This window comes from Arvicanthis niloticus, chromosome 10 (genome assembly GCF_011762505.2).
Source record: "Arvicanthis niloticus isolate mArvNil1 chromosome 10, mArvNil1.pat.X, whole genome shotgun sequence".
NCBI classification, from domain to species: domain Eukaryota; kingdom Metazoa; phylum Chordata; class Mammalia; order Rodentia; family Muridae; genus Arvicanthis; species Arvicanthis niloticus.
The window spans coordinates 9,304,036-9,318,578 of NC_047667.1; the positions used below are offsets into that span (position 1 = coordinate 9,304,036).

At 47.9% G+C, this 14,543-nt stretch overlaps 1 protein-coding gene and 1 long non-coding RNA gene across 6 annotated transcripts in view; both read right to left on the reverse strand.

Annotated features, from left to right (window-relative positions):
* Window positions 1-309: 309 nt before the first annotated feature.
* Window positions 310-6,931, reverse strand: LOC143443783 (uncharacterized). The gene is made up of 3 exons (XR_013113070.1): window positions 6,839-6,931; window positions 1,706-2,958; window positions 310-1,606 (listed from the first exon to the last, which is right to left on the reverse strand). It is a non-coding gene; the product is annotated as an uncharacterized LOC143443783 (long non-coding RNA).
* A 2,022-nt stretch (window positions 6,932-8,953) lies between these two features.
* The window catches only part of Epb41l5 (erythrocyte membrane protein band 4.1 like 5), a 109,156-nt gene continuing 103,566 nt past the window's right edge, over window positions 8,954-14,543 (reverse strand). For 3 of the 5 annotated variants that reach the window (XM_034513097.2, XM_076941033.1, XM_076941034.1), the window contains exons 23-25: window positions 14,233-14,274; window positions 13,590-13,729; window positions 9,608-12,852 (exon numbers count right to left, since the gene is read on the reverse strand). In XM_034513097.2, the coding sequence (XP_034368988.1) occupies window positions 12,786-12,852; window positions 13,590-13,729; window positions 14,233-14,274 (249 nt within the window). In that variant the 3' untranslated portion in view covers window positions 9,608-12,785. Of the gene's footprint in view, window positions 12,853-13,589; window positions 13,730-14,232; window positions 14,275-14,543 lie in introns of all 5 variants that reach the window. The other 2 variants (XM_034513096.3, XM_034513098.2) reach the window with 2 other exon arrangements.

The following is a 14,543-nucleotide window of genomic DNA, read 5'->3' on the forward strand; positions in this document are numbered from 1 at the left end:
GGAGATAAATTAAGACATATCTGTAACAGATGCCCAGACCTTAGCACAGATGACTCCCTGACAAAAGTGCCATTCGGGCTGTACACTCAGCACACAGACAGCACCACCTGCGGAAACTAAAACAGAGGCACAATCCATCAAAGCCCATGGTTCCGGGAAAGTCTCTAAATGTACTAACCTTGCTCTATGGCTTCTGTACTTCTGCTTCTGGCTAACTATTCTTGTTAACTGAAGTATGTCAACCCAGAACATGGTTTTTATTCTTAAAAGCTCACCCCGAGGAAGGCTCAGGGCTAGACCATGATCCCAAACACCCAGTGTAGCTGCTGGCTGGCTAATAAAGGCTTTCTACTGGTTTAAACCCACGTCTGAGTAGTCTTCTTTGGTGCACACCCTATGAAAAAAATCAATGCTATCTTGGCCTCTGGGAGGCAGCCAAGCTTGGCCTCTGATAGACGTTCAGCAAGGCTGGCTGGCTGCAGAGCTGGACTGTAAGAGGTTAGAAGCCATTCTCTCGTGCTAACGTTAGGATCCAAGAGCTATTTGTTGCTCACCCCTGTGTCTGACCCAACATCCTTGTGACTATTAGGTAAGTCCTTTGGAATGTACAAGCAGATTTCTCCCTTTCATCAACCCAAAGGCTAAGAATGTCACCTGATAGCATCTAAGGCGGACAGCAGAGACTTCTCTGCACTGCTGTAACCTGTCTGCCTGGTAGAGACACACATTTCTAAAATGCCTTGATTGTTAACTGTCTTTGTTCTTTCACTATAAAATTCAAGAAACTGTTACCATGTTCAAACATGGCATTTGGGGTGTCATGAATCTGGAGTGTCATGAATCTGTATTTGCAGGCCACGGCCTCTCGTGATTCACGTTTTTATTTTCTTTGAGATGTTGACACAAGGCCACAACTCTTACCTCAAACAGACAGTTTACTGAAGAGTCAAATATGAGTGACCATGCCCAGAAATATGGATTAAGGTCAAGTCGAAATCCACGTTCCAATGTGGAATCAGTTTTGTGAAGTTTTTTATAGTAATAGAATCAAGGAAGACATAAATCAAGACACTTTTCAAATACACTGGTGGAAACATATTATAGCAACGTGAAGAATCTCGGCTGTAGGTCTCAGACGCTGGTTAATGACAACTATGGTTTTATTAAAACATCTCCTCTTTCCATTTACCACTGAGCTAAATCCTCTCAACCCCTTTTTATTGAGACAAAGTCTCAATGTAACCCTAGCCAGCCTGGAGCTTACAATGTAGACAAGGCTGGCCTTGACCTGACAGAGATCCACTTGGCTTCGCCTCCACAGTGCTGGGATTAAAGGTGTGTAATCTGTCACAGGCTGTTAGATCAAAAAAAGAGGTGGGCAAGGAATGGCTATTTAGGTGACTGAAAATATAGCTCAAGTTAAACTGTAATTGGGCTCTGGATACAGCACTGAAAGCCTTCCACAGCACGGAAGCTCATTAGTCCTGCAGAAGAGTCAGTGGAAGTGCAGCTCCTGGGAACTTTTGTTCACAGAACTGAGAGCTGTTCTGTGTCTGTGGAGTTTCCTTAAGGCACAGCATGGCAGAAGAATCATCCTGGCGCTGCACTAAGCGACACATGAACAAAGTGAAAGCAATCTGTTAAGGCAATTCTTCTACAAAAAGGGGTAAACCAGCACCCAAACCAGGCTACCAAACATACTCACCCAAATGAACGCTGGTTTTTTAATCCCCGATGTTGGTGGTGACTGAGTCTCATTTCATTGGTGGAAACTCGATGTCCCAGTGTAATGCAACTGATAATCGGCACAGAGGGGAACAATGGATGACTGCCTATAACAGAAAAACTGTTCCTCTTGACACCGGTGTTGTTCGTGTAAAACCCAAACAGGTACCAGAGGGAAGACGGGACATGCAGACTGAAGACCTGATGTAGAGGCTCTGGAGCCATTTGAGCTGCCTACTCAGCCTCGGGAGCACAAGAGTAAGAACAGGGATTAGGCCCTGGCCTTGGAGGAGGGAGTTAACAAAGCAAGCCAGACAGGCGGTAGAACATGGATGGTGTAGTGTGTAGCCCACATAGGCAGAAGAACAGGGAGGGACACGTAGTGTGAAGCCCGGAGAGGCACACTGTGGAGTCAGCTGGTGCTCTGCCCTTGCCCCAGCTTTCTGAATACAGACACACCTTTGTGATTTGTTCTGCCCAGCAACAGGGATGGGTGTCACTTTCAAATGTGACAAGCCCAAGCATTGCTCCTCAGAAGGGAAGTAGAGAATAGAAGATGCTATCATGAAGCCAGGCTAGGGTAATCAGGGCTGCTGGAGTTAGGAGACAGAAAGCAACTCTCTCAAGAGTTGTGTCTGTGAAGGAGAGGTAGAAGACATGGCAGGAGAGGATAGCACATCAGCAGCAGGTGGAAAGGCTTCAGTGTCACGTTGAGCCAGTACTGAAGAAGTACAGGATGGGCCCAGTGTTACTCCACCTCTGTCTCAACAGGAAGGAATAGCAGGCATGGCTGCAGGGAGGACTGCTGCAGGGAGGACTGCTGCAGGGAGGACTGCTGCAGGGAGGACTGCTGGGAAGGTCCCTGACTGAGACACTCTGCTTTTATCATGGAGGTATGAGATCATGTACTGAGAGTAAGGAAACCCTGGGGCGAGAGTCGGGAATGCACAGGAGAGGTGACTCAGGCAGCAGGTGAGATCAGGTCCTTGTGAGTGGTGGCTGGATCTATCCAATAATGTGGAAATCACCAGGTCAGTGGACTGAGTAGGGGTGAGGGCAGGCCAGGGACATAGACCATCACTATAAGTCTAGAGTGATGCATTCAGGGCTGTGAGATGGATGGATCTGTAGGTAAGGATACTAGCCACCATGCTCACTGAGTTTGAGCTCTGGGATACACATGATGGATGGAGAGAGTTGACATATGGATGTCATGAGACATGCCTCCACCTCCTGTAAAGAAATGTAATTAACATGAAATATTAACTGTGTGGCTGTGGTCTGTTTGTCCGTCTCCCTCTCTCTTTCCACCTCCACACCTCTCCCCCCCCCCCCCCGGTGTGTGTGTTTTAGTTACTTTTCTATTGCTGTGATAAAAACATTACCAAGGAGACTTACAGAAGAGTGTTCGAAAGGACAGTATCAGCTCAGGACCCCCAAGACCAAGTTCTCAGCACAAAGATTTATTTGCCCCAGAGGGACAAAGGGCATGAATAAGCGACAAAGACCAAGGATGAGAGAGGAGAAGGGAACAAAGGAGAAGGGGGGGGGGGTACTGTCTTGGGGGAGGTCAAAGGACTGCCTCTGAATAGAGAAGACAGAGGTAGGCCACAGGAAAATGGCAGTTTATAAAGGTACAAGGGGAAACCCCACGTTAAGATGAGGTGTTTGATTTTAATTGGACATGTTAATTAGGTGAGCCAAAGAAGTCTTTTGATTGATGGACTTCAATACTTTGATAGCTGGACCTTGGTAGGCAGCCTCAGGAGGAGGAAGTGGCCAAATAAGGCAATAGAACTTGGTGGCTATCTTTAGAAATGTAATCTAAAGGTTTTTTTGTTTTGTTTTGTTTTTTGTTTTTTTGTTTTTAAGGCAGAGGGAACAGGGAAGAAGGGCAAGGCCTGCCAATTCTGGGCCTGCTAGAGCCCTTCAGGATTTATTTGAGCTTATGGTTCCAGGAAGATAAGGGGATGCTGGCAGCAGGTGGCAGGCACGGCGGCTGGGACAGCTGAGAGTTCACAGCTTCAAACTACATGTCAGAAACAGACAGCAAACGTGAAATGGCGTAAGACTTAAAATTCTCGAAGCTCAGGCCCCATGACTTACGTCCTCCTGCAAGGCCACACCTCCTAAGTCTCTGGGATATTTAAGCCAAATAAACCCCTCCGCAAAGCAGAGGAGCTTAGCTGTGATCTTACATCACAGCAACAGAAACCCAAACTATGACAAGCCCAGCTTGTTAATTCTGCTTCCCTTGGAAACCACTTGAGCTGGGCCCCCAAGTTCATGTTGCTCTCAGCACTGTCCTCCAAGCTCCTGTAAGGATAGCCCATTAAGCATTCTAAGAGTTCTGAGGTAAAAAGCCTTCCACATTTCTCAAAACCCCAGCATGGTCAGGTCTGTTACAGCAACAGCCCATTCTCTGGTACCAACTTCTGGTGCTGTAATAAAACACCAAGGCCGGGCTGGAGAGATGGCTCAGTGGTTAAGGGCACTGGTATCTCTTCCAGAGGTCCTGAGTTCAATTCCCAGCAACCACGTGGTGGCTCACAACCATCTGTAATGTGGTTTGATACCCTCTTCTCGTACAAAGGTGTACATATTGATATAGCATTTATATACATCAAATAAGAAATAAATATTAAAAAAGCCAAAACACCATGACCAAAGCAATTTATAGAAGGGTCTATTTGGGCCTACAGTTCCAGAGGGTTGACAGTCTAGGCAGGTGTCAGAAACAGCTGAGGGCTCACATCTCAAATCCTAAGCAGAGAGCAAACTCAAAAACTGGCCATGTCTTTAAACCTTCCACCCCCAGTGACACATCTCCTCCAGCAAGGCCCCACCTCCTAAGCCTCCCTAAACAGTACTTTCAACAGGGGACCAAGTATTTAAGTGCTTGACACTGCAGGGGGCGTCTCAGTCACACCATGAGTGTGGTTTTATATGTACACATTTGCCTGTGTGTGGAGGCCAGAAGTCAACGTATTCCTTACTTGTTGAGAGAGGGTTTGTCACTGAACTGAGAGCTTGCCACTTCTGTTAGACTTGCTGGGCAGCAAGCCCCAGGGAGCTTGATTACATCTCCCCAGCAATGGGGTTACGTGCACACACTACACCCAGCTCAGTGGTTCTGGGTGATTCCAGCTGGGTCCTCATGAGCCACCTCCCCACTCTGTGTATAGCCCTCTCTGCAGCACACAGTCAGTCTTTAACCACACTACGAGGCAGGTATCATTATAAGCACCCTCATGTCACACAGACCGAGGTTCTGACAGGCTCTACCTGTGTTCTGTAATTCAGCAGTCCTCTAAATGGATGGCTTCCAAATGCCACGTGAAGTCACATTCTTAGTCATGAACATTAATACTCTGAAAACTGTGTAGGGACCCAGTTTGACCTGACTGCAGCCATGCTGAATTGTCACGCTGGCTTCTGAGTAAAGTATGATCCCCGCCCCCCACCCCGTCCCCTGCAGTCTCTCAGCAAACTCGAGAGCAGGGGTTCTCACCTTCCCAACGCTGAAGCCCTTTAATACAGCTCCCCGTGTTGTGGTGACTCCCAACCATAAAATTATCTCATTGCTATTTCATAACTGCAATTTTGCTACTCTTATGAATCGTAATGAATCTGATATGCAGGATATCTGCTATGCAACCTCCAAAGGGGTCTCAACCCATAGGCTGAGAACCACAGTAGAGACAAACAAATCCCCTAAAGTGGTGTGTGGCATTCTGTAACCAGACTCGAGGTCTGTTGGCATCAGGAATGTGCCTGGAACCCTTGTTATCAGCTTGAGATAAACTAAGTACATTCCAGCTTCATCCTCTGACTTGAGTTTTAGGGATCCACTGGTCCAGTTGCTGTTCTGGGCCAGGCTTCTCTGAGCCCAAATAAAATTGCACCCTGTAATCCTGGATCTGTCTGCTTTTCTTCAGCCTCTCCCCACTTTCTGCCAGCGGAGGGCAGTTCTTTTATACTGGATTTTTCTGAACAGCAGACCCTTCTGATTCTCTGGCTCACCTGACAGTTCTACCCAATGATCAGAACTGCCAGCCTAAGGACCCTAAGAGATCAGTAAATGTGTAAAATTATGTGCAAATCTCCCCTATGTCCAGATTTGTAGGCCTGTATCCTGAAACAGGACTTCTAGCCAGGAGCAGGCTGGGGGCGGAGCTCAGGGCTGGGGGCGGAGCTCAGTTGTTGGAGTGCTTGCCTGGTCTGATCCCAGGGGCCATATAAACTGCCCAAGATGGTGCATACCTTTAATCCCAGCATTTGAGAGATGGAGACCGGACAATCAGGAACTCAAGATCATCATAGTGAGCTACACTGAGTTCCTGGCTGGTTGTGAACATGAGACTCTGTGTGTGTGTGTGTGTGTGTGTGTGTGTATAAAATTGTTTTCTGGATTACCTTATGTTTTCTTATTAAATTATTTTATTTATTTACATTCCAAATGTTGCCTCCTTCCCAGAGTTTTTTCACCCCATCCTCCCTCCCCTTTGGCTCTGGGTGGGTGCTCCCCCTCACCCCCGGCATCTCCCTTCCCTGGGTCATCAAGTCTCAACAGAATTAGGTGTATCCTCTCCCACTGAGGCCAGACAAGGCAGTCCTCTGCTACATATGTGTGGATGTGTGAGTGTGTATGTGTGGTGGGATGTGGGGTGGGGTGGGACCAGCCCATGTATGTCTTCTCTTTAGGTTGGTGGTTCTGAAGGCTCCATGTTGATTGATACTGTCGTTTTCCTTATGAGGTTGCCATCCCCTTCAGCTCCTTCAATCCTTCCCTAACTCTTCTATAGGGGTCCCTGACCTCAGTGTAATGGTTGGCTCTAAGTATCTGCATTTGTTTTAGTCAGCTGCTGGTACAGCCACTCAGAAGATGGACCATCTCTTCCTCCATGTCTGTCTGTCTGTCTGTCTCTTTCTCTCTCTCCCCCCCGCCCCTGTCTGTTTTTTGAGACAGGTCAGGGTTTATGTAGTCCTGGAACTTGTTGGCCTCAAACTCAGCGACTGGCCTGCTTCTGACGCCTGAGTACTGGAATTAAAGTACTTGGCTACCTAAAACTCTCAAAGAAACAGCATATTTGGGGATTTGGAGAGAACATACCGTGGTGGGGAGTACTGGCTGTGCTCCAGGGAAAGCGGAATCTAAAAGGCAGGCACGCAGACATCCATCTCCAGATCTCTGTGTGGACCTTTGCTTTGCTTTGACAATAATAAACACCTCCTCTGGGGATTCCAGATTCCCACAGGAAGGGACTCTACGGAGCAGCCGCTCTGCTTCAAGGCAGTGTGCACTGCCACTGGAGGCAGACAAGAACCGGAGAGCAGTGAGTCAAAGCCCTGGAGTCTCAAGATCTGAGCCATAATCTTGAGACAAGTCCCTGTCGCTCTTTGGAGCTGCTTCCTGTCTATACACTGAGAGTCCAGAACAGGTGATCTTCCGTTTTTGTGTTTTTTTTTTTTTTTTTTTTTGCACACAGGGGGTTTGGGGTGTGCATGTGTGACTCTCATGTAGCCCAGGCTGGCCTTAAAGTCCTTATGTAGTCAAGGATGACTCGAGCTCCTGATGCTTCTGCTCCTACATCTGGTGTTGGGGTTAAGCGCACTTATTTCCATGCCTGGATTAATGGTACTGGGGATGGAATTTTGGATTTTGTGCTAGGTAAACACTCAACTTCCGGAGCTAAATTTTCAGCCCTGAGGAGCCAGGGCAGCTCATCCTGTTTCTTTCTCCCCAACATCTTGCTAGCCTGGGAGCATGAGCTAGACGGCTGTTAATCTGGCCTAGGACATTTATGCTCCCTGTTGTTGGTGTAAGAGACACTCTGCTACCCAGTCTCCATTCAACCTCAGCACTGGGAGATGGATGCTCACTGAACAGACCATCCTGAGCGACTGTAGTCTGACCCATCAGGGCCCCTGACTGTAACTGACCCAAGATCTGTTACCTCAGCACCTGCAGGCTCTGCCTCCCAAGGCACCTGCAGGCTTGCTCAGTGTAGGCCTCAGAGCCCATCTGGTACTTGGGTGTTTTATGGCTGAGCAACGTTTCCATTTCTTTCAGGGAAACACAGCCTGGGCAGGGCCCCGCCCTCTGACTCATAACATCTGGGTGGAAACCTGTCCACACCAACACCCACTTTGTCTCTGTCCACAAAGCTTCCTGTGGCTATGGAGAACAGTTCACTTTTCCCATGGCTTTTGTCATTTATTGTCAGGCATTTTCTTTAGTTTTCAGCACAGGTGAAGGCCTCGAAAAGGCGGCCTTTCTCCAGGAAAAGGAGGGGACGGAGGATGGTGTGACTTTCCTGGAAGCCTTGCTACCTTGTGTGGTGCTGTGTCTTGGCCCAGGAGAAGCCTGCCAAATGACCTGGACAGTCATGCTATTCACAGAAGGGACTGGGGGACAAAAGGGAGGCCTGACCACCCCTGCAAGAGTCACACTGCATGCGAACTTTCAGAGGACAGTACTGAGTCGGTAGTCTGAGATGATTTACTCTATGCCTGTGGGTAGTAAGCAGTGCAGACTCAAGTACCAGATATGTATCTACGATCCTGTGTCCCCTGGCATGATGCTGTGGCCTTCCTGGAAAGGCTACAGATGAACAGAGATTTCATCCTGAGAGTGCTGTGGATAGTCTCTGCTGACACTCTGTTAGTGCTGGGATTACATGTATCATCATGCTCACTGACCAACAACTTCTAAAAGCCTTTGTGTTGTGTGTATGTTCATGTGTGTAAGTGCAGGAACACGCCTATGGAGGTCACGTGTAGATTCTGGCCATCCAACTTGTGGCAGGGTCTCTTGTTTACCTCTGCATATGCCCCGGTGCGTGCACCAGGCAAAGGGGCCTGTGGGCGTCAGGTGGTTCTTCTGCCTTTGCCTCTTGTGTCAGTCACTGCAGGAGTGCTGGGATTATAGACGGGTTACCATGTTTGGATTGCAGGGGCTCTGGGGATCTGAACTCAGGTCTTCACACTTGTGCAGCAAGTGCTTTATCCACGGAGCTATCTCCCGAGCTGCCAATGAGGGTTTTGGCCTTTGCAAAGATTTCCACTCCCAATCTCCCACAACCACACTGACACAAATCCCCAGCACTGTATCTGGGTGGCAATTGACTCCATCTGGTTACTACTAATGGTGGCTCAGACTCAGACAGGCTCAGACAATTCAGCCAGGGCCATTCATGCTCAAGAAACAGCTCATAAAACATGGACGTCTCATCTCATGGGGGTTTTATTGGAATGGATCATATCTATAGTTCTTGTTCAGTGTACAGACAACTCACAGTGCAGTGCAGTGCTTCTAATACAAGCCACATACAACAGGAAGTCACTGAATATAGTGCACGTGGTACAAAAATAAATTACAGTTCCAAAGCTGCTGCGGAGTTTAACATGTAGAAAAAGTAAACACAAAAGAGCTGGTGAGTCCTCGTCACATTCTATTGTATCCAGATGTGAAAACAGAAAGAGTACAGAGTTCTATGTGACGTGCATGCGCGTACACACACACACAGGCGCGCGCACACACACACATACACACACACATACACATACTCTCTCACATACACACACACACTCTCTCTCTGTCTCTGTCTCTCTCTCTCTGTCTCTCTCTCTCTCTCTCACACACACACACACACTGATAAGGAATCCTGAGAATTAGTGGCCATCACCCCCAACAATGCAATAAAGAGGAAAATAAGCGGTCCACCAGCTGTTCACACAGCAGAACAAGTTCACACAGCAGAACAAGTTGCCACAGTGCAAACCAAGCTCCCATCCTGGCAACACAGGAATGTTTCCAGGACTTGACCATTCAAACCCAAGTTTGTTTGTTTTTTTTTTTAGAAAAAAGTATCAATGATCTATAAACCCACATTCTTTATTACATACATGTATGCAAGTTTCCAGTCAACTGGATGGCCAAGAGATGGATTAAATAATAGGACCAAGACTTTCACAGCCCTGTGGACAACTCAACACAATGTCCTGAAGTGCTGACCGTCTGAGCGGCTCCAAGCAGGACTCCAGTGTGCTCAGAGCTGGGAAGCAGCACTGTCAATCACTCCCGTGAATACAGCTGTGCGGAGTACTGCCCTCTGCTGCTGCCCAGCACCAGCAGAACTGACTGGTGAAGTTTCTGTTCTCTCTGGCTCTCTATAGAACAAACTTAATGGGTCTGGGGACACAGCTTCGTGGCAGAGTGAGACAAGGGCCTCACCACATAGCCTTCATTTGCCTGCAGCTCGGAGAGAGTGATGGGATTAAAGACACGTGCCACCATTCCCAGTCCAAGGTCCTGGGTCTGCTCCCTAGTAACTCAAAACCAAACCCAACTAAAGAAAACCCTTGTCAGAACAAGCCTATGTTAGGCTTGGTGGTTCAAGACTGAAAATCTAGCACCTGGAAAGCTAAGGCAGGAGGATTGCTGGAGCTATGACCATCTATGACCATCCTGGGTTACAGAGTGAGACCCAGTCTCAAAACAACAAAACAAAGTAAACAACACAAAGCAACCCGTGAACAGTATACTTGCCAAATGAAAAGACAAGACCAAGCAAGGTAAAATGCTAAGGAGCCTGTCTGCTGTTGCTTTGCTCACAACCTCCTGAGGGGCAGGAATGAGGGAAGTGGGAGTCGTCTGTGTGCTGTCAGCACCCAGCCCTCCCTCACACGTGCACACTTCCTTCTGATGGCTGATGTGGAACCTAGAAGTCCTAACTGAACCTGGATATCTTACTGGAAACTGCCATGCTAAGTGTCTACCCCAGCCAGGGACACAGTATGAAGCTTGCCCAGATCCCTCTCTCCCTCCCTCCTTAGGCACGCAGCAGGGCAGCGTTTTGGTCCTATCTCCATCGTGACATGAACCCACAAGGCCCACGGCTGCCCATCTTCCTGACTCGGCCTCACACCGCCCACTGCCTTCTTACCCAGCTGACGCCTCAGGCCTCACTCTAGCCTCTCGGACCTGCCCCGCCCTACTGCTCCCACAGGTGCCTGAGGCCTGTCCGTTAGACACCAACACTCTCCAAGGGGCAGAGTACTGCGTATGTAACAGCACAGGAAACATCTGACAGTGTCTAATCTGTCAGGGCAAATTCATCACTCAAGTATTAACTTTTAAGCTACGACTTGACAGTAGGATGTAAGATTTCTTTTTACTGAAGATTCAAGTGAATCCTAACCAAGTCCCTAGCAAATATTCTGACAAGAAAGAATTCTGGTACCTGGAGACAAAAATGTTATGAGATGCTCTCAGCGACTCAATCTTGAAGGGACAGAGCTTGCTCCTAAACAGGACATTTAGGACCTCTACGCCACCGTGTCTTAGCTGTGTGTTAGCAGAACAGCAGCCCTGTCGGCCATCCAGGACTTCTAAACACTAGAAATCTGATACCCAGTGCAGCGTGTCCTGGTCAAGCCCTGATCCCAGGAGTCATACTGTAAGAAATGTCTTATCACTGAGGACTGGCAAAAACACTGCTTAAGGTCGCACAAGCTACTCTACTGGCTAAGGGGAGACAGCCAGCAAGAAGGGCAACGCCTCAGCAAACCGTTTAGCAAAAGCGATTTCTAAACTGTCCAGCTGCCCTGGACACTGTGGAACTGAACACCCGAGCTTCCCAATCAAGACACTAGTGTCTGCCTGAGAACATACTATGCCTCAAGGAAGCCAGGGTAGTTCAAATCTCAGCCCCTTAAAGATCACAGAGCTGGGTGTCTTCTTATCTGAGAAGAAATAATGAGTACTCAAGCATCACATGCTGGGCAGAGAGCCAAACAGCCCCGGGGACACACTTGGCATCAGTGCCTGGTAACAAGGATACACTATCAGCACCACCAACGTCTGCACAACACCCTCATCTCCATGGCAACTGAGGCCTGACCCTTCAGGCCAAGCAGGTAAAGCTACTTCAGTGTCATCTCTCTGTGCTGGGATGATAGGTACATATCTACGATTACAGAACGGTTCTATGATGGGCGGGCACTGCTCTAACACCATCACTTCTGGTACAGGCTAAGGGGATGGAGGATTCCAGAGAACTTAACACGAATCCGAAACCCACACTGTAAACTGACTTCCTTCATCACTCATTCAGGAGCCCAATCCCTCTCACGGCCATTCCCCATTTCCACCAGATACTTTTCTTTTCCTTTCAGCTTGGAAGCTGTAAGGTCACTCAGTGTACACTGAAAGGAATTGGAGGCTATGCCTAAACAGGTCCTGACAGACCTTCCCATCTGGTAAACCTAGCAGGGCCGTATTTCCCACTCGCTCAGAAGGAGAGCATAGCCTCATGTTGAGGCCTCGGGTCTCTGAGCAGACACCCACTCCCTCCCAGGCCGCACAGTTACAGACAGGCGAGTGCTTCAGATGCTTCCGACAGGAAAAGGGGTCTGAGGGACACGCCTAGAGACTAGCCTCTCTGTAGTTACCCGAAGAGAACATTTATCTTTGATGCAAGCTCAGAGCCAATAAGGTCATTACTGCTCAGAATTCAGAGTGTGGGTGACATCCTCACCCCTCTATGTTCTTAGCTTCTCTAAGAATCCTAGCCACTATGCAAGAGCTGGCCTGGGATCTGCCTACATAGTGTTTTCACCTGTGTCCTCAATTCTGACTTCCAGGGACTGCACAGGAAAGTGCCACTCCTTTCTCCAGCAGGCACTCAGGTCAGATGTGCTCACCTGGCCTTCCGGGAAAAGAGCAACGAAAGGCTCTGAAGAGCAAGCCTTGCTCTAAGGTGGAAACAGTTGTAACCGCTAGGTGGAGCCAACAGTTTGCAGGAAACGAGTTACCTTCACTGCTTCAGGAACTGGCAGTGCAAATACAGTTACAGGAAGAGGAGGAGGAGGTATCTTGAGTTAAGCAGTTCTGTGGGGTAGACTTCCAGTTGGACGGAAAATGTAGCTACTATCTTCATGAAGTTAAAGTCAAATCCTGGTAGAAGGTTTTCCCCAAGTAAAGGACACACTCAGCTGGATCCAGAGCTGACAGGATGGTGTGGGGCATTCCAGTTACAGGTGGGGAACAGCAGCCCTCAGAGCTCAGTAGTCAGCAAGCACTTCTGCTTCAAGGCCGAGTCTTCAGGCAAGGGAGGGACAGAGCTGCATGGAAGAAAGAGGCCTAGTAAGTGCTGGACTCATGTCTCCAGTACCCACACGGACATGCTGAGAAGAGAGATGACAGACCTAAATGGAGATGCAGTGCCACCTCATAAGCAATGAGACATTCTCCAGGACATGGTTTCTACACAGTTGATGCTCCAATCTAAAGTACATTTAACCCCTTCTTCCCGAGGCAAGCGTATTACAAATAGTAAGACCAGCACTGTACCAAGCACAGTAGCAGCACATTCTGCTTCCTTCTGGACCTGATTCTGCTTATTCTCAATGGTGAGGAGACTTTGGGCTGACCCCCAAAACTCATATCACCCATGTTCACACTCTTCTCTAGTAAAAGTTACTCCAGGGTCCCACCCCGCTCTGCACCTGCCATGTGTAGTAATAGGTACCACCATCCACTATCATGACTGCAGGCATACTCAGAAGAGTAAAGCAGGAAAGGATGAATAACAACTTTAAAACTCAAGACATTTAAAGATAACCCTACTAATATTTTTATCTACTAAAGACTTCACAAACAAATTCTAATAATTTTATGAATAATTACCAATACCAAGAAAAAAAATACTATGTTAAAATAGTATTCAGAGAAAATTCTTATACACTTTCAATCAGGTTCAATTAAAACCATACAAGAACACTATCATTTTAAATATAATCAACTTAATTTTTCTCCTATCAGATGCTCTGAAAGCTGCAACTGAGAAGTAATTCCTCACCTGGTCACAGCATCTACCAAGAATGGTGCCGGGGCAGAAATCAGTGAGAATCCATCTTTCTGACCACATCCGTCTCTCCCTGCCAAAGCTGCCCCATACCCTGCGAGCCCATTGGAGATGGTGGAGATGGTGGCACTCTGCTGTGGAGGAAGAACAATACGTCAGATAACAGCCTGCAGCAGCTTCCCATCAGCGTCACTGACTGCAGCAGGAGAGAGGGTCTGATGTCCCAGCTGTTTACGCATACAGCTACCTTGCCTGCATGTATATCTGTGTGCCACATGTGTGCCTGGAGCCTGCCTGTGGAGTCCAGCAAGGAGAGGTAGATCCCCTGGAACTGGAGTTACAATCGGTCACGAGCTGCCATGTGGGTGCTGGGAACCAAACCTAGGCCCTCGGCAATAAAGCAAGGACTTGTGCCCACTTGTCAACTGCCCCGGCCCCTCTCACCCCAGATCTTTATGTTTAATTCTGTCTGAATCATGTAGCATTTACACAAAAGTCAAGCAACACATCCATCTGAAGCCATTAAATTAATAGAGCCTTGATAATGGCCCCAATACTTGTAGGAAAAACAAGAACTTGAGAATTCTTTAATATTCTGAAATTGTAACCAAAAGAAGCATAAAGAGAATGAACTTACTGGAATAATCCAGCGGGGTGTGATCATGGATGATGAAGACGCCTTAAAAAAAAAAAATCATAGCCACTTAGTTTTAGGGAAGACTGCCTTATTACATTCATAATATTTTCCTACTGGGAAACGCATCGTGGGAATGCAGTTCCCAACGAGCCTCTTGAGCGAGCATTAACTCTCAAGCCAGGCTTTAGCAACACGCACACTACTAAAGAGACTATAAGGAAAGCTGTAACTCAGGAATGCTACAGACACTGCTAGCTCATTCCCACCCTCCCCCCACTTTCTAAGACAGGGTTTCTTCGTGTAGCCATGGC